The following is a 21,560-nucleotide window of genomic DNA, read 5'->3' on the forward strand; positions in this document are numbered from 1 at the left end:
AATAATAAAGGGGATTTACTTATCTAAGAACACAGAGCTGGTCAACAGTAGAGCAAGATGACCGCCCGAGAATCCCATGCAGGTCTCTTTCCCAAATATCCCCTTCCTCATACCTGGAGTAAAAACAGCAGCAGCCCAACAACAACTACCCAAAGAGCCAGGCACCTCACCTGTACCAAACGTGCAAGATGTTGTCATTATCCCCATTTTACAGATGAAGAAACTAGGGCTCAGAGAGGTTGAGTCACTTGCCCAACGTCCCACAGCTGCCAAGTGGCAGAGCTGGGATTTGCCTCCCACACCTGCGAGGAACCACCCAGTCCACAGCATCCAAACCTGGCTTGGATTCTCCCCAGACCCCCGTGGGGGGTCTGGGGGACAACGGGGCTTTCTGGAACGGGGCAAGGGCAAGGAAATCAGCAGCAAGGCCTGGCCCCAGATCCCATTACGCCATGGAGATCGCGTTTCCCCGATCTGGCGCCATGAGCAGGGCAGAGAAGCGGGCAGGCAGCCACTTCCCTGGTTATCAAGTAGAAAATTACAGGTGCCCAGAATAGCCTGGGCATTCTTTATTAATGAATAAGCAGCGAGTCCGTGGAGCTGGAATGGGGGCTTACATGCGTTTTTTCCACTGGCCACGTTCCTGAGATCTGCAGGGTTCCCGAGCTCTCTCAGGGGACTCTCTCACGAGCTGGGGGAACTGATAGGATTGGGGTGTTTCAGGGCACGGTCATGGGAGAAGGAGAGACCACCATGTCCTTCTTGCTCTTTGCTGTGTGACCTTGGGCAAATGGCTTAGCCCCTCTGGGACTTCCACTTCTTTCTGTAAATGGGTGAGTCCTAAACTTACAGAAATGTTTTACTTTCTTCTGAGCATAAAATTAACACTTGCTCATTGTCAACAATGTAGAAAGTGCAAAAAAAAAAAAAAAATCCCACCACACACAGTGACCATTATATCCCCCCATCACCCCTAATTAAGATAATCAGGGTTAACATTGGGTATCTATCCTTCCAGTCTTTCTTTCTATGCATATGTAAAACAATGACGGGTAGAGCCCAATACCTGAGCCCCTGTGCTCTAGAAATGGAACCCTCACTTGCAGTCAACAAATATTCGTCAACCAGTATTTATCGAGCACTGCCCCAGGCCCTGGGGTAGCTTAGAAGCAGGTTACCTCAACACCCCCCGATGTTCTGTTCTCCAGCCCTCTGCAGACAACCCCCAACCCCGAGCCACCTGAGGGGTTGGTGGGAGGGAAAACCATTTTGCAGGACTCAGACACAGATGTGAGGCCTGGAGTCTCCTGGCAGGACATCCCCCAAGCCTGATGCACAGACAGGCTGGCCTGGGCCTGGCTTGTTGACCCCTGACTCTCCTCCCTGGAGGGTCAGTGTGGGAAGCTGCTGCCCTCTCCCGGGGCTGTGTCTTGACTAGTTAATATGTGAAGCGCTGAGAAATGGCACCTGACACGCAGTGGGCGGTCAATATATCTTAGCTGCCTCTACGACTATGGCATCGCTATTATTCCTAGTTGGGAGCTAGACAGCCTGAGGCCGTTCCCTTGTGGAGACTGATTTGTACTAACGTGAGGAAACAGCAGCTGAATCACTTGCAGGATGGAAGTCACGACAGCACTAATGACAGCCACTTCCTTTTATCGGGCACAGCACTGGGGGCCAGATGCTCTGCAGAATCATCTCACTTGCTGCCTGCAGACACCACACTAAATGGTTATCTCTAGTCCCCATTCACGGATGAGGAGACTAAGGCTCAGAGGTGTTAAGTAACTCTCCCAAGGCCACACAGCTGGCAGGTGGCAAACAGGGACTTTATCCCAGGTTTGTCCAATGCAGGATCCCTCATCCAGGAGGCTCAGTCTGTTGGGGTGAGGAGGGCCTGGTCCCTGCCCCGGAGCTCACTGCCTGGTGGCAGAAGCCCCAGTTTGGAACTTTCAAGTTCCTTGAGTTTGCTGAGGGTTATGGGGAGAAAGCTGTGGGTTCTGGATTTAGGCTGCCTTTGTGTAGATCCCTACTCTGACATCTCCTAACTCTGTCACCCGTTTAGGTGTGGGGCATAGTAAGTGCTCAGTAAATCCAACTGCTAATAAGTTATCACTGATACTGTTCCCAAAGGACTTACTGAAATTCCAAGGGCCCCTGAGTGGCAGGCAGAACTGTGGCTCGTTTAGCTCAAGGAAACTTGGGCCTTTGCCCAGCATTTGGGGTTGGTTGCTTTGTGCCAGATAATGCTGTCCTCGGTCTGGGCTGCTGCATACATGAGCCCCAACGTGAAAAGAGGTGGCTGAACAGCAGGTGGTTCTGCCCAAAGACCCCCAACATCTGCTCCATCCACTCTACTTCCCCCTCCTGGTCTGAGATCAGCAGAATTTTGACAGCCAACCTTGTACTCCCAGAGAGGGTGCTGTTCTGAGCAGGTAGGGGGGTAGCTAGTGTGGTTTTCAACAGGACCAGCCAGGGCCATGATGACATTTGCCCACCTGGATCGGCAGATACTCTTCAACCACGGCAGATCTTAACTTTCTGCAGCCTCTTTTTATGGGCGGGTACCTGGCAAGAAACTCAGCCCAGAGAAGCCGTGACAGGTTTGATCTAGAGAGCGAGGGGAACTGCTGCTTCAGGGCTTGCTTCCTGGCTCTGGGAAGCACCGCCACACTGGGCAGTGATGCTGGGGCAACTCCGTGGCTCAGAGAGTGGGCTTTGAGACGGCCGCCTGCCTGGGTCTGATTCCTGGGTTCACTGCTGACCTGCTGTGTGACCTTGAGCCAGGCACCTAACCTCTCTGAGCTCAGTTTCCCATCTGTAAAATGGGGATAACAGTAATGCCGACTTCATGGGGTTGTTGTGAGATGGTACCTGGCACATAATAATTACTAATTAAATGGGATATTATTTCCATGAAATGAAGTTGTTTAAAGCCCTATGGGTCCCAGTTCCCAAACTGCTCTGTATGAGAATGAAGAATGAGACAAGTCACATTCTGCAGATTATATTTTCTGCAGCTGAGATTCTTGTCTCTGGGAAATGCGCTCCCTTAAGGACCTGACATAGCCGTGCTCCCTCTTCTTGGAGAGTCTGCACATCCTCATGTACACATAGCATTTTGTACCCTACTTCACAGAAACCCACCCATGAGCCTAAAAGTGGAATTTATCCCAAGGAAAGGACAAACGGTGTGCACCAAAATACATCTAATAGGATGTGGTAGTACAAAAAATAAACTAAGTACCCCCAAATCAAGGATTGGTCAGGCACATTGCGGCAGGTCCCTACTAGCAGAACACGATGAATCCATGAGAAAGGAACTGACGGGAAAGGACGGGCGTGATCTAGTGTGCAGTGTGGACAGCAAGTCCTAACAGATCTTGCTTATAACACAGGTGACAACATGGGCTGCAGAGTCTGAAAGGATTCGCACCACGTGTCAGCAGTGGTTATACTGGACAGAAGAATAATGGGTGATTTTATTTCTTTGTCTTTTCTGTACTTTATGATTTTTCTATAATACAGTATTTGAATAATAAATAAGAAAAATTTTAAATTAGAGGAAGCAAAGTCCACTTTTTAAAGTGATAAAGATGGAGTGTTGTGGAAAGTTGGGAACATACAGAGAAAAAAAAACCCCAATTCAAGTAAGTCCTTCTCCTCATGCTTACTATCATCCACGTTTATGCACTAGCAGCCGTGTGCAGTCTGCTCCCCCACAGGAAGCACATCTGCTTGACCCTCCTCTCACTCCTCGGCCATCTGTGGAGCACAGGGGTCCGTTTCTGTTGCTCTCCCCCCTCCCCCCATCACCGCCTCCACCCCTGGGCTTCAGTTTTCGTCTCTTCGGAGGACACATACTGCTGATGGTGGCAGCTCCACATCGCCAGCCCGGGGGAGCCGACCGACTCTGATCGGATAAAATAACAAAACAGAAATAGCAGCCCTTTGTTGAGCCCTTACAGTATGCCAAGCGCTGTGTTCCATACGTTCTGTTATGAACCCATTTCACGTGTGGGAAAGCTGAGGTCAAGGAGGTAGCCAGGGTCACAAAGCTAGTGAGCAGGGCAGCCAGGAATCAGCCGAGGTTCTCCTGACTCCACGGCCCAGGCCCCTAATGCGGCGCTAATACTGTCTCCAACAGGCTAACCTCAGACTTCCACGCCCAGCTCCTGGGCCTGCTTCCCCGGGCCTGTCACCCTGTGGCCTCCACCGTCCTCGCTCCTACAGCACTCACCCCTACCCTGGCCCTATCCAGCTTCTGCCTCTGTTTCTTCACCTGGAACCTTGTCACCCTCCCCTTGGCCCGGCTCACTCCTCCAGGGCTCTGTTTAGACAGCACCTTCTCTGGGAAGCCTTCCCTGATGCCCTTGCCCCACCTCCCAGGGTTGGGCACCCTCAGGCCATTCCCTCCCTGTGAGGGGGTGAACTTGGAGGAGCACTGCTCTCTGCAGGAGACTGTCCTTACACTGCCCTCCCAAGGAGCTTGGCCTCCCATAGCTGCCACGTCCTTGCCCTGGGATGGTGGAGCATTTGCAGGGCAGAAGGCAGGAAGCTTCAGCCCTTATGGTCAGTCCAAGGTCTGCATGTCACATCTGACCCAGACAGCCTTCTGGCTCAGCTCCTGCAGGTGTCTGCTGCCCCTGGGATGCAGGCCTGGGCTCTGTAGCTGGGAGGCTCCTGGCTGTGGGCAGAGCGGGCCAGGGGCAGAGGAGTGCCCGTGGGCCACAGTGCCAGCGGGCAGGACTGGGCCAGCAAGGTCACCCTGAGACATTTCTCTCTCTCTCTCTCCAATGTTCACCTGGGTGAGGCATCTCTGGAAAAACTGCCACTGGAACTTTCCACTGACTCCAGCCTGGCTCTGGAACGGCAGGATTCAGAGAAGGAGCCCGTGGTCATTTCAGGCCCGAGTCTCTTACCTGCTCGGGCCCAGACTAGACCCACAGAGAGGAGATGTCTGTAGCACGTGGGCTCAAAATAATTCCAATGCCACCAGGCCCTGGATGTGGGATTTTGGAGCCCTGCTTAGGATTTTTTTTTGCATCAATGTATGAGTGGATTGGCCTGCAATTTACTTTTCTTTTACTGTCCTTATTGAACTTTGATATCAAAATTATTTTACCATAAAATGAAGTGGGACGTGTTCCCTCTTTTTTTTTTTTTTTTACACTAAAAGACATTTCAAAAGTTCAAACATACTTAAAAACTTTTCAGACAACTAAAAAGTTGTAGATTTTGAAACCATCACTATTTATCAAAGACGTATTTTTAAAGAGGAAAAATTGAAGGAGGCAAGAATATACAATGGACACGAGCAAGACAGCCGCCTTACTAAGTACTGCTGGGAAAACTGGACAGCCACATGCAGAACAATGAGACCAGAATATTCCCTCATACCACAAACACAAATAAATTCAAAATGAACTAGAGACCCAAAAGCAAGACCTTAAACCACAAAACTCCCAGAAGAGAACACAGGTAGACCACCACCTGACACACCCACAGCAATATTCCCCTGGTCTCCCAAGGCAAAAGAGACAAAAGCAAAAACAAACCAGTTACACCAAACCAAACTCAAAAGCCCCTGCACAGCAAAGGAAATCATCAACAAAACGAACACAACCCACTGAATGGGAGAAAATACCCACAAACGACCTGACCAACAAGGGGTCAGCATCTAAAACATGCAATAAAACATACAACAGTTCATACAACTTAACACCAGAAAAGCAAACAACCCAGTCAAAAAATGAGCAGAAGACCTAAACATTTTTTTCCAAAGACAATATACAGCTAGCCAATGGGCACACGAAGAGACTCTCGACATCACTAATCATCAGAGAAATGCAAATCAAAACCACAACGAGATAACACCCCACACCTGCCAGAATGGCCATCATCAAAAAGTCAACAAATAACAAATGTTGGCAAGGATGTGGAGAAAAGCGAACCCTCATACACTGTTGGTAGAAATGTAAATTGGTTCAGCCATTATGGAAGACAGTATGGAGGCTCCTCAAAACTAAAAATAGAACTACTGTATGACTGAGCAACCCCGCTCCTGGGTGTGTATCTGGAAAAAATGAAGACGCTAATTTGGAAAGGTAAATGCACCCCAATGTTCATAACAGCACCATTTACAATAGCCAGTAGATGGGAGCAACCCAAGTACTCATTAACAGACAAATGGATTACGGTGTGGGGTATATATACACAATGGAATATTTCTCAGCTGTAAAAAAGAATGAAATTCAGCTATTTGCAGCAACGTGGATGGACCTAGAGAGCGCCATGTTTAGTGAAATAAGTCACACGGAAAAATACAAACACTTTGGGCTTCCTTGGTGGCGCAGATGTTAAGAATCTGCCTGCCAATGCAGGAGACACGGGTTCAAGCCCTGGTCCGGGAAGATCCCACATGCCGCAGAGCAACTAAGCCTGTGCGCCACAACTACTGAGCCTGCGCTCTAGAGCCCACGAGCCACACCTACTGAAGCCCGTGCGCCTAGAGCCCGTGCTTCGCAACAAGAGAAGCCACCGCAATGAGAAGCCTGCGCACTGCAACGAAGAGTAGCCCCCGCTTGCCGCAACCAGAGTTCAGCAATGAAGACCCAACGCAGCCAAAAAAAAAAAAAAAGACAAACACGATAATGTCACTTATATGTGGAATCTAAAAAGTATATAGCAAAACAGAAACAGACTCACAGATGCAGAAAACCAACTAGTGATTCCCAGTGGGGAGAGGGAAGGAGGGAGGGCGCTGGGCTACACCCCGCAGGCCTGCAAGCCTTGCAGTTGGCCAGCCTCGAGAACGAAGAAAGAGCCTGGAAACAGTGCCAGAGACATCAAAGGCTTATTGTGTAGGGGGTCTTACATTTCTGAAGCAAAAGGTCCTGGAGCGACACTCCAGCGTGTAAGGCACGCAGGCAGGCCACGGCAACCATCTTTACTATTCAGGGAGGAAGGCGGCTCACATTTATAGGGGAATTGACGTCAGGTTAGTTCCTCAGTTACCAGGGAAACCAGCAGCTGGGACATATCCCTCACAGCCCCTCGGGTTAACGAGCATCACAAGGGCAGATGTTTCCCTTTAATAAGCTAGCAGGAGGAGCCGCTCTGGCCTAAGGATTAGATCAATTACGAGCTAAGGCGGGGGCAAGCGCGTTCACGTGAGCAGGTGTAGGTGAAGCCGGGACTGGTCGAGCGGGGGATGCAGAGAGCAAGAGAACAGCCATCTTGGGTGTCCTGATCATACACTCCACCCCAAAGACCCTGCATGACCCTTACCACCTTGGCCTTCCTCCTACAATCCCTGGGGTCAGGTATGTAGAGGTGCAATGCAGCCAAATACAATACAAATACAAAACACATGCAATACAGAGTCCAAGGGGTGGGCAGGCTTTGGAGCCAAGCGCTTACTGAGTCAATTTTTCACGCAAGTCCAAAGGAGGATGACACTGGCATCTCGCTGTAGACCCAGCAATCATAGCAGTGAGGCCACCATTGTCGCCCAGTTGCTCAAACTAGGGACAAAATGTAAGATGTTGAAGAGGCGCAATACAGGGAAGATCAAGACCATTAAGCAAAATACAAGCAGTAGCAGCATTCTGAGATAATACCACCCCTGCCAGTGGTTTTGTCCTGGCCTGCAGTTCCATTCCCCCTGTCCACCCTCAGGTCCCATAGCCGGTGCCAGATACCGAAGCGGTGGTAAAACGACTGACCACGGGGTTAATATAATGGTGCCTTTCTCCCGTAGGGGGCCCAGATTAATTACCTTAGTAGTCTTAGGTGTGGCCGGGGTAGAAGACAGGTGAAATCTGTAAGTCCCTTTCTAATCTTACTCCCCATGGGGCGGCAAACCCAAACCACCAGGGGTTTACCTGCTCATCCCAGGGTCATTTTACGTATTTGCCTGGGGGTAGATCCTGCAGCAAGGGCAGGCACTGGGACGATTGCTCCTGGGATGTGTCCACGTGTGGAGAGAGCGGGTTTCCCATCTCAGCTGTTGTTTAAGCAGTCCATTCATCCTCTCAATTAGCCCAGCAACAGTGGGGTTGTAGGGTAGGTGGAAATGCCAGCGTATGTCACTTTTATTGGCCCGTGCCTGAACTTCATGGATGGTAAAGTGGGTTTCTTGGTCACTGTCAATGTCCATGGGGGTCCTTTATATTGGGCACAGCTGTTCTAGACCCCCAATGGTGGTTTTTGGCATTGCTCGACGACTTGGGTAGACCTTTTGTAACGTCTTCCACCTGTCGTAACACATCACAGATGGCATATAGCTGTTGTTCCATTATACTGTATCATTGCTCTGCCCCCTTCCACGGCTGGGACCGGGAGCCCAACGGTACTCTTATTATTTTGCCATTGTCACAGGCCCCAACCAACCCCTTCGGGGTAACTGGCCACGTCCAATTCACAAGCCGATCCCTGAGTTAATATCCCTAAAGCTTGTGATTGTAGTTGTTTAGGGGTGGTGGGTTGGGCGTATGCTTGTCTTACCCAACCAAATAACATCCAAATATCTGATAGGTAATCCAGGTCCTTGGGTTTTGTCTGTATGCACCAGCCGTCCCTCGTGCAGTCAGATGAGCCACGAGTATGGGGCTGCTACTTTTAAACTGGAAAGAGACTCTGAGGTTAATAGAAGATCATCACTATGATGGAAGAGAAAGACATCTCCCGTGGTGGTCAGCTGCCACAGGGCCCTACAGGCTAGTGGAGGGCCTCCTCGGGATCACCCCCCGCAACTTCCTGTACCCTGTCTTTATTTCCCCACATCTCGGGTGCTCGTGGGAATTGCCTCGGCTCCCTGGCTGGCTCACCAATTGTTGGGCTGCACCCCGCAGGCCTGCAAGCCTTGTAGTTGCCCAGCCTTGAGACCGAAGAAAGAGCCCAGAGACAGTGACAGAGACATCAAAGGCTTCTTGGGTAGGGGATCTTACACATCTGAAGCAAAAGGCCCTGGAGCGATGCACCACCGTGTTCGGCAGGTGGGCAGGCCATGGCCACCATCTCCCTCCCTCATTTGCTATTGTCTAGATGACTTTGTATAAAACCAAATTGATGAATAGCTTTAAAGTTGAATAGAACTCACCTATAAAACTGATGGACTGATGGTGTCTTTGTGGAAGATTAACTGATGATTTAATTTCTTTAAGTGTTATTAACTATTCAGGTTTTTTATTTCTCCTTAAGCCAATTTTGTTCAACAATATTTTTTAGATGTTTCTAGAAAGTTTAAAAATGTACGGGCATAGGGCTTCCCTGGTGGCACAGTGGTTGAGAATCTGCCTGCTAATGCAGGGGACACGGGTTCGATCCCTGGTCTGGGAAGATCCCGCATGCCGCGGAGCAACTAGGCCCGTGAGCCACAACTACTGAGCCTGCGCGTCTGGAGCCTGTGCTCCGCAACAAGAGAGGCCGCAATAGTGAGAGGCCCGCGCACCGCGATGAAGAGTGGCCCCCGCTCGCCGCAACTGGAGGAAGCCCTCGCACAGAAACGAAGACCCAACACAGCCAAAATAATAATAAATAAATAAATAATTATTTAAAAAAAAAAAATGTACGGGCATAAAGTCAGCCATATCATTCTCTACTGTCTTTTTTAAAGAACCAGCTTTTGGCCGTATTGATCTTCATTATCATATATTTGTTTTCCACTTCTTTAGTTTCTGCTCTTATTTTTATTTTCTCATTACTTCTATGTTCTCTGGATTGGTTCTGTTGTTATTTTACCAACTTCTTAACTTTGACATTTAGCTCATTAAATATCAGCCTTCTTTTCTGTCTGCACTTAAAACTATAAACTTCTCCTTCAATTCTATTTTACCTGCATCCCACACATTTTGATATATAGTATTTTCATTATCATTCAGGTCTAAAGATGTTGTAAATGTATACTCTGATGTGTATGATTCTTTGGTATCTGGATTTTTTTTGTAATGTAGAATGTGGTCAATGTTTATAAATGCTCGAGTGCTTGAAAAAAATTTATAGCTTTCTAAATACATCTTTTAAATCAAACTTGCTATTTTTTAAAAAGAAAGCGATAATGAGATACCAGTATACACCCACCAGGTGCACAAAAATTAAAAAGCTTGAAAAATAGAAAATATTGGTAAAGATGGGGGGTAACTGAACACTTATATACTGCTGGTAGGAGTGTAATTTGCTATAACCAGCTTGGCTTTATTTTGTAAACATGCGAAGTGTGGCAGAATATGCCCCCCAAATATGCTACTTTGGCATAAGGATTATTTTGAGCTAAAGACACTTGAAAAACAGCAGATGTGAGAAGGGCCCTCTGACCTCTCCTTTTCTTCCTGAAAGCAGGAGATAAAACTCCCTTGTGAAAGATGCCTTTCTTATACCAGGAGGAAAGAAACATTCTTATCACCAGAGACAGGGAATTGAGGGCAAGAGAAATCTGTACAAACAGATCTTGTTAAAATAACTCTTATTTTCCCTTAGTGCCACCCCTCCCCCATTTATTTCAGTTACTTTTCCACAATTGCTATTCTTTGTTCAACCAGGTATATAAGCACTTGGACCTATCCATTTTTGGAGTCTTCATTTTCCTATGGGGACTCCCATGTACGTGTAAAAATCCTTAAACTTTTTTCCTGTTATTCTTTTTTAGGTTGATTTAATTCTCAGGCCCAGCGGAGACCCTAAGGGTAGAGGTAAAGCTTTGGCAGGTGAGAATGTGTGTGCTCTCAGATTCACTGACCCTACTTCTAGATCCACACCTGAGAGACACATGGGCACACTGAGACATGCGAGAACATTGTTCACAGGAACATTTTTTGTAATGGCAGATGTTCTGGGAACAAGCCAAGTGTCCACCAACAGCAGTGTGGATAGATGATTGTGGCATATTTAAACAATGGCACACGATGTAACCTGGCAAATACCTTACAGATGCACACAGCAAAGTGCATCAATCTCAGGAACATACAGTAAATGAAAAAAACAGATTACAGGCAAATACGCCCATCCCATTTACGCAAAGCTGGAATCTCAACAGTCTAGAACTTAGGGATTCTGTGATGATGTCTGGGAGGGAAAGAGGTGTCCTCTGAGAGGGGAAAGCAGGGGAAACATGGGCAGAGGCCTGGGCTCTTCCCAGGTAATGGCTGGCCGCTGTTTTCTTTAGCTAGTGGTTAGATACACGAGTGTTCGTGGGTCATGCTTTGTTATACCTCATATATGCATGTTTTCCAAACAGTCTTTTGCTGTTACTTAATATTTAATCAAAATAATTTTTAAAACTTAATTATAATAAAAAAATTTGTTTACCTATCCAAAAATCATCTTTGAGGAAGAATGTGACAGATATTATGCAAGGACCAGTTCATTCCATACTATCTTCCCAGGAAAGACCGAATCCTGTTATATAAAAGGACCCAAGAGGGATTCTGGAAGAAAGACAAGAACTAATCTCAGGTGTGACCTCACCTGGGGACTCCTGAGGGCAAGGGCTGAGGCTGGGTGTTCTCGGGAAGGTCCTGCTTGAAAGAACTCCCAGGCCTAAGGATTTACAGTATATGGGTATGGTTCCCCAAACAGGGGCTTCTAAACATAGGAAGGCTGTGGCTCCCAGATCAGGCCTGGCCGGGCCAACTGACGTGATGCGCTGCGATGAGCAAGGCCATGTGCCAGACTTGCTCTTGTCAGCGATGTGCCTGGGAGCGGGAGCTCCCAGGACACTCCTCCCTGCACGCCTGAGAGTTTCCTCTTGATCCCCTCATGGAGTTTGAGCACCAATGCAAGTCCCAAACCCGCTGGGGGGCAGAAACTACACCTCCATCGTGTTGAGGACCTGCTCTTTCTTCCTTTGCTCCAGGGCTGTTAGAGGTAGAGGGCTTATGGTGGTGGGAGAGGGGTGCCAAGACATCAGGAGGAGGCAGTGGTCCCTGGGGCCATCTCCATGTTGACATCCAACCGTAGTATGGTAGACGCTACAATTTGAATTTTCGGTTTTCTGGCAGTGGATGGTGAAGGCCTGTGTGAAGGGCTCCTTTTTCTAATTGTTGTCGGTCAGCCATTCAGTGCGGCCTGCACTCTCTGTCTCCCTGGGCCGACAGTGGCCCTGGGACTGGGCTGGGCTCTCCTCCATACCCCGGGCCTGAGGCAGCCTCTGGCTCAGAGTGGACGGATACTCAGGATATACTCGTGAGTTCCCTGGAGGGTAGCTATGGATTCATTCATTCATTCATTCATTCACTCATGCGTAGTGTATGTCACCTAGCATCCAGAGGGAGTGACGAAGGTTCCTGCCCTCATGGAGCTGACACGCTGCTTGGGAAAGCCTGATATGGAACAGTTAAAGAAATAGCCAAGTAAGTTCTGTGAAGCGACTGTAGGACTGGGGACCATGATAGGGGTAGTTTAGCTGGAGGGGTCAGGGACAGCCTCTGTGAGATGAAACCTGAAGGAGGTGGAGGGAACAGCAGAGACAGAGGCTCTGAGGTGGGGAAGAGCTTGGCTTGTTGGAGAAACGCGTGCAGTGCAGTGTGGCTGAAGCGGAGTGAGTGAGAGCGAGCGTCTCAGGAGGCCAGGCCCGAGGGAGGCCACAGAGGGCCCAGTGGCTGTGGATTTCCTTGTAACTGCTCTTGAAGAGTTTTACTCAGGAGAACAGAGGATCAGATTCTGAATCGAAATGGATTGCTCTGGGTCTCCCACGTGGGAAGCCACTGCAGTGAATGGGTTCTAAAATGAACTGCAGTCCCTGGAAGAGCAGCCAGGAGAGAATGAACAGGCTCCAGTGAGAGTGACACGTGACTTCAGGTGGCTAAGAAGAGGTCCGGGGGTCCAGTGAGGTGAGGGTCACAGTTATGGGTTGAATTGTGTCCCCCCGAAAAGATATGTCGAAACCCTAGCTCCTGTACCTGTGAATGTCATCTTATTTGGAAACGGGGTCTTTGAAGATGTAATCAAGTTAAAATGAGGGTGGGCCCTGAGCTGATACAACTAGTGTCCTTTTAGGAAGAGGAGAAGAGACACAGACAGACACACGAGGAGAACGCCATGTGACAACGGCAGCAGACTCTGGAGGGATGCATCTACAAGCCAAGGAATGACAGGGGTTGCCGGCCACACCCGAGGCCAAAAGGCAGAGAACAGAGTCTCCTCCAGAGCCTTCAGGGGAAGCACGGCTCTGCCGACACCTTGATTTCAGGCTTCCAGCCTCCAGGACTGTGAGAGAATACATTTCTGTTGTTTTCAGCCACCTGGCCCTGGGAAACCAATACGTCACTTCCCAGTGTCTGGTTGTGATTAGAGTCTCCATGGGAACTTTACAAATGCTGACCGGATGGCAGGACTCCCCATGAACGTTTGCCCCATCGTACACCCCAAAACGCCCCTAAAGTGTTCCCAAGAGCTCAAGTGCATAAGGAAAACCTGCAGGGTGATCCCTCAAAACAGCAGCCACCTCCTGGTTTCTGGCTGAGTTCCACAGGTTCTGGGTGTGACATCCCTTGTGGGATGCCCCCGGGTCCATCCTGAGTTTCCTTGGGAGCAGGATGTCACCAAGACCCAGCCAGCCTCTCTTGGCTTCCCTGGGGCAGCCTCGCTGATTGTTTTTGGCTCCTCTCGGATTTTAGATGAAGAAGAAAAGCTCCAGCTCCTCACCCTTTCCCTCTGCCCCAGGCCTGAGATCTGATCTCTCGCTTAAACAAAGCCCCTCATTCATGTCAGCTTAGGAGACACAATGTTCTGAAAGCAGATCCCTGGGCCCCAGCGAGGGAGCTGCTTTTGGGCTTCTGCCTTCTCAAAAGCTGCCTTTTGATTTGGTCCCTCCTGCCCCACCTCCGAGCCCTTTCATGATGGAAATTAAACTCTTCTGAACTTTAAGGCCCTTCTGTTGCTGCTCTCAGCGGGACTGGAGCCACCACCGGCTAGTAACTCTACCCGCAAGGTGAAGATTTATTCTGGTTGGAGGTGCAGTTTCATCCTGACGTGCAAAAAACAAGTCGATGAGAACGTGGGCTGAAGAGCCAGAGGATCTGGGTTCAAGGCCCAGCTCTGGCACTGGCTGGCTGTGTGAACTTGAGCAGTGAATTCACCCTCCCTGTATCTGGATTTTCGCCTTGGTGAAATAAGGGCATCCATACCTCTGTTGTGAGGATTCTGTGGGAGTTCAGTTATTGGAAAGCTTTCTTATTTTTCTTCAGGAAGTGCCTATTTTACAGATGAGAAGGTTGGAGTCCTGAGAGGAATTGGGACTCCTTAGGCTTCGGAACCATTCGGGGTGGGTTCAGTCCCTCTTGCAGGCGTAGACCAAGGTCCAGCTGTGCTGTGTGAAGTTTTCGCAAGCCCTTAGCTTTGGTGCATGTGGGAGGAATCTAAAGGCCAGCAGGAGCTTCCCTGACTGCTCCCCGCTCTTTGTGGCCCCCCTCCTGTGCCCTGGGTCCTCCGTGTTCCCCTCATCAGAGCACCCGGCACCGGCCCTGTCATTGCTGGTGACTCATTTCTCTCCTGCTGGGTTGTGCACCCCTAGGGCAGGGCCTGAGTCCTGTTCACTGATCTCTGGTGCCTGGGACCCTGGGACCCAGTAGGTGCCCAGTCAACATTTGTTGAGTGAATGATGAACAGTCAATGAGGGATTTTGCATTTGGCCAGGAAACTGTGCAGGTGGAAAGTCTCTCTGTGTGTGTGTGTATGTGTGTGTGTGGTGGGCAGGTGGAAGTGGGGTGGGGAATCCGGGAATTTGGGTCAGAGGCTTAAAACCATTGGAAGGAAAGGAGGGGACGTGTGGGAAGAGTGGAGGGACCCAGGCCTTGTCCTTCCCACCAGCCCGAGGTTCTGTGTGGATCCTCCGTGAGCTTGGCCCTCAACCCCACCCTCAAGTCACTTCCATGAGGACCCAGACTCCCTCTCTCCTTCCCTTCCTTCCTCAGTTTGTTGAGCATCTACTATGTGTTAGGTACTGGGGACACAGTGGGGAGTCAAACATTACACTCAATCTCCCTTCCCTCAGGGATAAATCATAGAACTAAGTATGAAATTGCAACAGTGGTCAGTGCAGTAGAGAGAGCTTTGAGAGCCTAAAGGGTTTGTCCTAGTCTACAGGAGAGCAGTGGTGCAATGGGGTCCCCGCAGGAGCTTTATTCTCTTCTGATCTCCCTGGCCCCTTCCTAGCTACCCCTGCTAATCCTCCAGGTTTAGTAAAACATGCGGACCTAGTTATGCAAACGCAGCTCTGAGACAAGCTTGCCCCTTTCCCTGCTTATCTAAGCCCTTTGTCCTGTGTGGACATTTGAGGTCCATGTAGGGAAGGCTTCCTAGAAGAAGTGTCACCTGAGCTGGCATCTTTCTTTCTTTCTCCTTCAATGTCTTCCCCTCCCAAGCTGACTTCCAGCCGTAAAGACACACAGGGAAAGTTTCAGTCTTGGAAAAGGTGATTGAAGGGCTTTAAGTGATGGCGTTGTATAATTACAACACTCCTGCCTCTAGGCAGACCTAACCAGGGCCTGTGCACAAGCCTCCACTGGCAGAAGGGGAGATGGATTTCCATCCCTACGAACCCATACACTCATTGCTTTTGTGCAGTGCCCACCCTGTACATCTGTTCAGGCAATTCTTGAACCCAGCTTGGGGAAGCCAGGGGCAGAGGAGAATTAAAGCTCCATTAGGTGGCCCTGGGGGACAGGAAAACTGTGCCCTTTTCCTGCTTCCAAAGGTCACTCCGCCTGCCTTCAAATGCCCCTTTCTGCTGCCCAGGGCGATGAATCCTTGGGTGTCGCTCAACCATGATGTGGGCATGGCAGCCTCTGCCTTGCTGGGCTGGGAGGGCTGGAGGGAAGCATGTGAAAGCACCTAGCATGGGGGCTGGCAGGGTCGGGGCTCAGAAGCTGCTATCCCTCCGCCTCCTCATCTTCCTTCACACCTTGTGATGGAATGTCTGTCAGGTGTGCGGTCGGACCTCCACACACACCGGCCCTAAGAACACTTACAAGAGCAGGTGGGCAGGTGCTGGACCTGGAACTCAGGGAAGGGCTGGATGTGTGGATAGCAGTTGGGAGGGCCTTCCAGGCAGCCGCTGGTGTGAGTGAAGCCTGAGAGGCTGGAGGGATGCTGGGAGGTCAGGGCTCAGCCAGGAGCAGACCTCTGTTTCGTTGGGGGTGAGGAGAGGGCCTCCCAACAACCCTCTCCTCTTGTCCTCAAGCCTCCCATTCTGAGTCCTTTGGGAACCCAGTGGTGGACTCCCCATGGTGCTGAGCAGTGGGGCGCTTGGCCTCCTTCCCACTCAGAGAAGCAGTCTGAGGCGGCGGGCAGAGAGGGGGCGATGGGTTTGTGCGGATGGCAAGGGCCTCCTAACACGGTCCTCCTGCCCTGCTCAGCTGGGGGCTGGTGAGCAGGAACCCTCCCTGGGGCCGGGGCCGGGGGGACCCTTCCATCACTGGTGGGGATAATTGTTTGGGGAGCCGGTGGAGCCCTGCCAGATGTGTGCCTTTTGGGCTCTGTAAGAACGAACACTCCCTTCCAGGCCATTTATCAAATTTAGCCATCTCTCCCATATTTTTTCCCTTTTGTTTCAGCCAAGGAAACTTTCTTCTAATGAAGATGAATGCAAAGCACTGAGCATCTTGGCAAACATCAACAGAGTCGTTCAGGGAAGTGAAAACCCTGGGTGGTGCTGAGTTTGGAGAAATATTTCAGAGAGTGCTAAGTGTCCAAGCCCTCAAGGGGTGTCTGAGGCCTGTGGGAGTTGCTTTTCCTGGACCCCTTGCTGCCCAAGGACCTGCCACCTCACTGTCACAAGGACTTAAAACAAGGCTCCATCCAGGACATGTTGCCTGCACTCATCTCTCTAGAATCAACGCATGCCCAACTGGCCAATGTTTGCAGCTTCTGGAATGTTCCAAACAGTTAGATACATTGCTTCCATGTATTGAAAATGCCTTCATTTGATCCTTGCAAAAATCTTGAGTGTGGCTTGGGTACCTACTCTGTAGATTAAAAAATGCTGAGTTCAAGGGAAGTTCATAACTTGCCCAGGATGAATAGAAGCAGCAATGTCTGTGTTTTGACTCTTGGTCCAGCACTCTTTCTGCCTCACCCTCAAACTTTTCAATTTCTTCCCATTCTCTCTGTTTACACCGTGGTCAGAGACACCACCATCACCTCTCCCTCTGGGTGGGGCATTATGATCAAATGCCCAGCATCCATCTTCCCCTCTCACATTGAGTTTTGGGGGGATGACATTGGGGGATTGATCTCCAGCCCCAAGGGGTCTCTGGTTGGCCTCAACCAATCATATGGTTCCACTTCCATCCTTTGCCAGCAGCAGGTTCAGGATTCCAGGCGAAGCCAATGCCCTTGGCATTCCCCAGGGGACAAGGGCTGCTTTAGGAATGGGCATGTGACAATTTGAGCCAATGAAATTCAAGAAAACCTTGGCTGTGGGTTTCTAGAAAAAGTCCTGGAGACATTACTGAGCCATTGGATTTCCACTTAGGGAACCCAGTACATTTCCTTATTGTTTCGACCAGGTGGGGTTGGGTTTTCCACTCCTTGCAGCAGACAGCATTGTAAGTGAAATCCAAGTCACGGGGATTTCAGCAGCCGTCTCCAACCTGGAGTCCTCACACCCAGTCCCCGCGCTGCAGCTGGAGATGGTCCTGACGCTCATCTGACCAGTCAGCCCCATCTCTACTGTCACATGGGCTGTTCCCACCTATCATTATTTGCCTGCCTGTCAGTCTCCCCAACTAACAGAGAAGGCTGCGAGGGCAGGGACCATCCCTTTCCATCCCTGGCTCAGTTCTCAGCACAGGGCAGCAGGTACCCACTTAATAGTCTACTGCGGAAGGCTGGGGCCGGAGAGAATGAAGAAGCAGTGGATAGAGTTAGGTACCAGGAGAGAGTGCATTTAGTGGGCAGGAACCATCTCCAAGGTGCAGCTCCGTCCCCTCTCCATGGTGCTGGGGTAGGAGCTCCATGGCCTCTCTGTATGCCTGGAGCTGCCAGGCATTGCAGAAATGCCCCGGTCCTGGCTGCATGGCCCTGTGCAAGTCCTTCCTCTCTCTGGCCTCAGTCTTCCCAGCTGTTCAACGGGGAGGGGATTGCGCCACATCACCAAGGGTTTTCCAGAGCTGTTATGCTGTGACTATGATTAAGCCATAACTGTGGGAGGGGGTCTGGGGATCTCCTGAGGACACTAGGGTGAACTTTATGGGACAAGCCAATGGGAGAATAAATGCATGGGTAATGAGGATTATATTCCACATAGCAGGCCTGTTACACATCACACAAAGACCAGTGGGGCTGTTGCCTCCAGAAAGAGAGAGAGAGGTGGGCATGTTGGTGGTTGGGTGGGGTTGGTCCACAGATGGAGGACTCTCCAGAGGGGGCCTGGCCTGGGCTTGCTCACAGCCTTTGCTCCAGGCTGGCTCACCACTGACCAGCTGGGGGAAGCACATTTGCTGGGTTTCAGCTTTTACATCTGCCATTGGGTGTGATATTGATGCCCTCATTGGCTCAAAGGAAGGGTTGTGAGGCTCAGAAGAGGACACAGGTATGACAGGATCCAATTCAGGGAGAGACAACATGGACTGAGTGCCTGTTTTGTCCCAGGCATGACATCATTTAGGTTTTATGATAATCTGAGGAGGATTATTATCTTTTGTTTACTAAGGTAGAATCTGAGACTCAGAGAGGTGTGGTGACTTGTTCAAGGTTACAGAGGATGTGGAGGGACTGACTCAGGCCTGTCTGACTCTATAGATCATGTTCCCAGTCACTGTACCCTGCTGCCTTCTCCCTGGGAGGGCTTTCCCTGGGCAGGAGAAGGGCTTGGCCCAGGAATAGGTTTGGCTTTCAACCTGGGACGAGTTCTGACTGACCGGTATGGGAGTCCTGGGATGCTGTGTTGAGAAGGACTCTGAAGCTGTCTAGACTTAGTGGGAAATTGTGCAGGGATTGATTGTGATGTCTGCCACGGATGAAGAAATAGGGAGAGGTAGTACATGAGCTATACTTTCCCATTCCTGGGCTAGACCTTGTTAGGGTCTTTTCTAGGCCTGGGAAGCTGGCTTCCAAGATGACTCCCTGCCTTCATATTCAGCACAGATAGGATCTAGAGGCTGAGCTCATTCTCCTCTGGGAGAGGAAGAATGTTCCTGAAAGAGAGGATTGGTTGGGGCCAGGGCTCAAGGCTTGGCTGGGAAGGCAGCTCTAGGACTCCCAGTGGCTGTGTCAGATCATCGACCTGCCCTGACGGCAGGTGACCCACACTGACCCCTGCAGGCAGAAGTGAGCATTGCAGGGGGGGAGCGACGGCCCCAGAATATCAAGCTTTTAGGGTAAGGCTGTTGGGAATGCTGAGGGAAGGCAGGAGATTCCAGGCCCGACTCTGCATGTGAAACAAAGGGAGGTGGGAAGCAGAGGCCAGCACTAGGAGGTCCCTAGGGGTTATCTAGCCCAACACTCCCATTTTGCAAATGGAGAAACTGAGGTCCAGAGTGCTTCCTCCATGAAATCCATTATGTGTTTTTCTTCAAAGTTAAAAAATGTGGGATGGGCTGGGTTGGCAGAAAGTTTGGAGTCAAGCAGAAGGGAATTAAAATCCTGCCCTTTTCCCCACTAGCTGCATGACCCTGGCTAAGAAATCACGTCTTGCCTCTGAGCCTTAGTTCCCTGCCTTTAATGTGATAGGTCATCACGGGTTGGCTGAGAATTAGAGCCTCTGTGTATCGGGCCCTCTGGGTGTCAGACAGCGTGATAAGTACTTTACCGGCATTATCTCACGGAACCTCCCATGAGATGGGTACCAGCCCCACTTTACAGGTGAGAAGCTGGGATCCAGAGGGGCTTAGTTCCTCACCGCAGTAAGTAGGAGGAGGAGGTGGGACCTGGGATTGCAGTCCCGGCCAGTGTAGGCTGTGAGCATGTACCAGAATCCCCTGGGAGCTGGTGAATAAACTCAGATTCCCCTTCCGTCCCCAGAGGCTCGGACCTGGGAGGTCTGGGTGTGCCCTGAGAAGGTGACTGTTTAACAAGACCCCCCCCCGACACCCCATCTCTAACGCTGAGGCAGGGGGTCTACAGACCTCATTTTCAGAAATGCCGCACTGGCTGTGCTATCTATAACCACCCCCTTCCCAGTGGAGATCCCAGACTTAGAAGGTGATGGATAATAATATGAAGAGAATTCTATTAACAGCAGATTAGAGCTTGTATATAGCCCACTATGTGCTAGGCACTCTTTCAAACACTTTACATGATTCTTTTAATTCTCACGACAAGCCTCTGAGGTCGTGACTACTATTGTCCTCACTTCACAGATAAGGAGCTGAGTTACAGAAATCGTCAATAACTTGTCTAAGGCCTTACATCTGGTAGCAATTGGTTGGCCAACTTAATTACAATGATCGTTATTTTTCCTCTTGCCCCTGCACCCACCTGGGCCAGGCTCCCCTGGCGCTCGGGGAGGCGGGGTCAGGGAGCCTGTATGCAGGGCAGTAAAGAGGTGTGTGTGTAGAAGACCAGGGAGCCTGAGAGGCTGGGCAGCCCAGGTCTGTTTCAGAGATGGAGAGATCAGACTCCAGCCTTGCCCTGAGCCTCAGCCAGGTTTCTAGATGCAAATCTTAGCTGTGAGCTCAGGGAGGGAGGCCGGCGGGCGGTGGGTGAGGGCTCCCACCTGGCTGATGCAGCCTCCCTTCCCGTGTCCAGGGCCCCAGCAGGACCCTCAGGGGCTCCTACCTTCTTCCCCTGGGCAGCTCCCATGGCACGAAGCGGGCGCTAGGCCTGGGCGGGCCTTGGGGGCCCGGCTGGGGTCCTCCCTGCGGTGCTGTCTCAGGAGCCGGGGCCCGAGGGGTTTCCTGGGCCAGCGCCCCCCGTCCTCCGGCGGCTCATTCTCCTCAGGCACAAAGGCGGCTTTCACAGCAGCTCCTAAGCCGGCAGCTCCTCAGACAGGCTTAGGGTGATTGATCCTGACCGAGGGGCCCGGTGTCCCCGGGCGGCCACATGCCCCCCTGGGGTCCCTGTGGCTCCTCACCTCCTGCACCCCTGCCCCTCTCAGGAGGGGACACTGAGGCAGCCGGGGTCGGGGAGAAGCAGAGCGGTCCTCTGCCCTCTGCAGCCGGCAGCTCGGGCAGGCGGGTGACCTCTGGCGGCCCGGCGGGCAGGCCTTGACCTTCTTGACAGCAGACAGGCCCAGACGGTGGAGGCTGCCTGGGGCGGCCGGGGCGGGGGCTCGGGCGGGCTTGTGTGGGGATGTGACCTTCAGGCTGCTCAGGCCCATTAATAATAGATCTCAGAAGACACTCGGGGCCGGGGTTCTCCCCGAGCAGAGACGCTGCGAGCAGAACACTTCATTCACTGGGGCGGCCGTCCAGGCAGGGCGGCTGGTCTGGGCTCGGGCCAGGAAAATATCTGGAGGCCGGCTTCCAGGCTGGGAGCCAAGCTCTCAGCGTGCCCCCGCAGTCACCCTCCTCCTCACTTCCACCCCTTCCCCTCTGCTTGTCGCCAGCCTGGAGCAGGATTCAGGCTGGAGTCACCTTGGCCTGGAGTCGCAGCTCTGTTCCTCACGTGATTTGACC

General features: G+C 51.0%; 1 protein-coding gene across 2 annotated transcripts in view; it reads right to left on the reverse strand.

Annotated features, from left to right (window-relative positions):
* The window catches only part of FAM107A (family with sequence similarity 107 member A), an 82,641-nt gene extending 61,356 nt beyond the window's left edge, over positions 1–21,285 (reverse strand). Inside the window, exon 1 of one of the 2 annotated variants that reach the window (XM_036870014.1) lies at positions 20,722–21,285. Coding sequence is in view for 1 of the 2 variants with exons in the window: in XM_036870012.1 (XP_036725907.1) it covers positions 20,722–20,745 (24 nt within the window). In the remaining variant the exon portion in view is untranslated. The remainder of the gene's footprint in view (positions 1–20,721) is intronic. The other variant, XM_036870012.1, reaches the window with a different exon arrangement.
* Positions 21,286–21,560: the final 275 nt, after the last annotated feature.

The sequence above is a fragment of the Balaenoptera musculus genome, chromosome 11, assembly GCF_009873245.2.
Source record: "Balaenoptera musculus isolate JJ_BM4_2016_0621 chromosome 11, mBalMus1.pri.v3, whole genome shotgun sequence".
Lineage (NCBI taxonomy): Eukaryota > Metazoa > Chordata > Mammalia > Artiodactyla > Balaenopteridae > Balaenoptera > Balaenoptera musculus.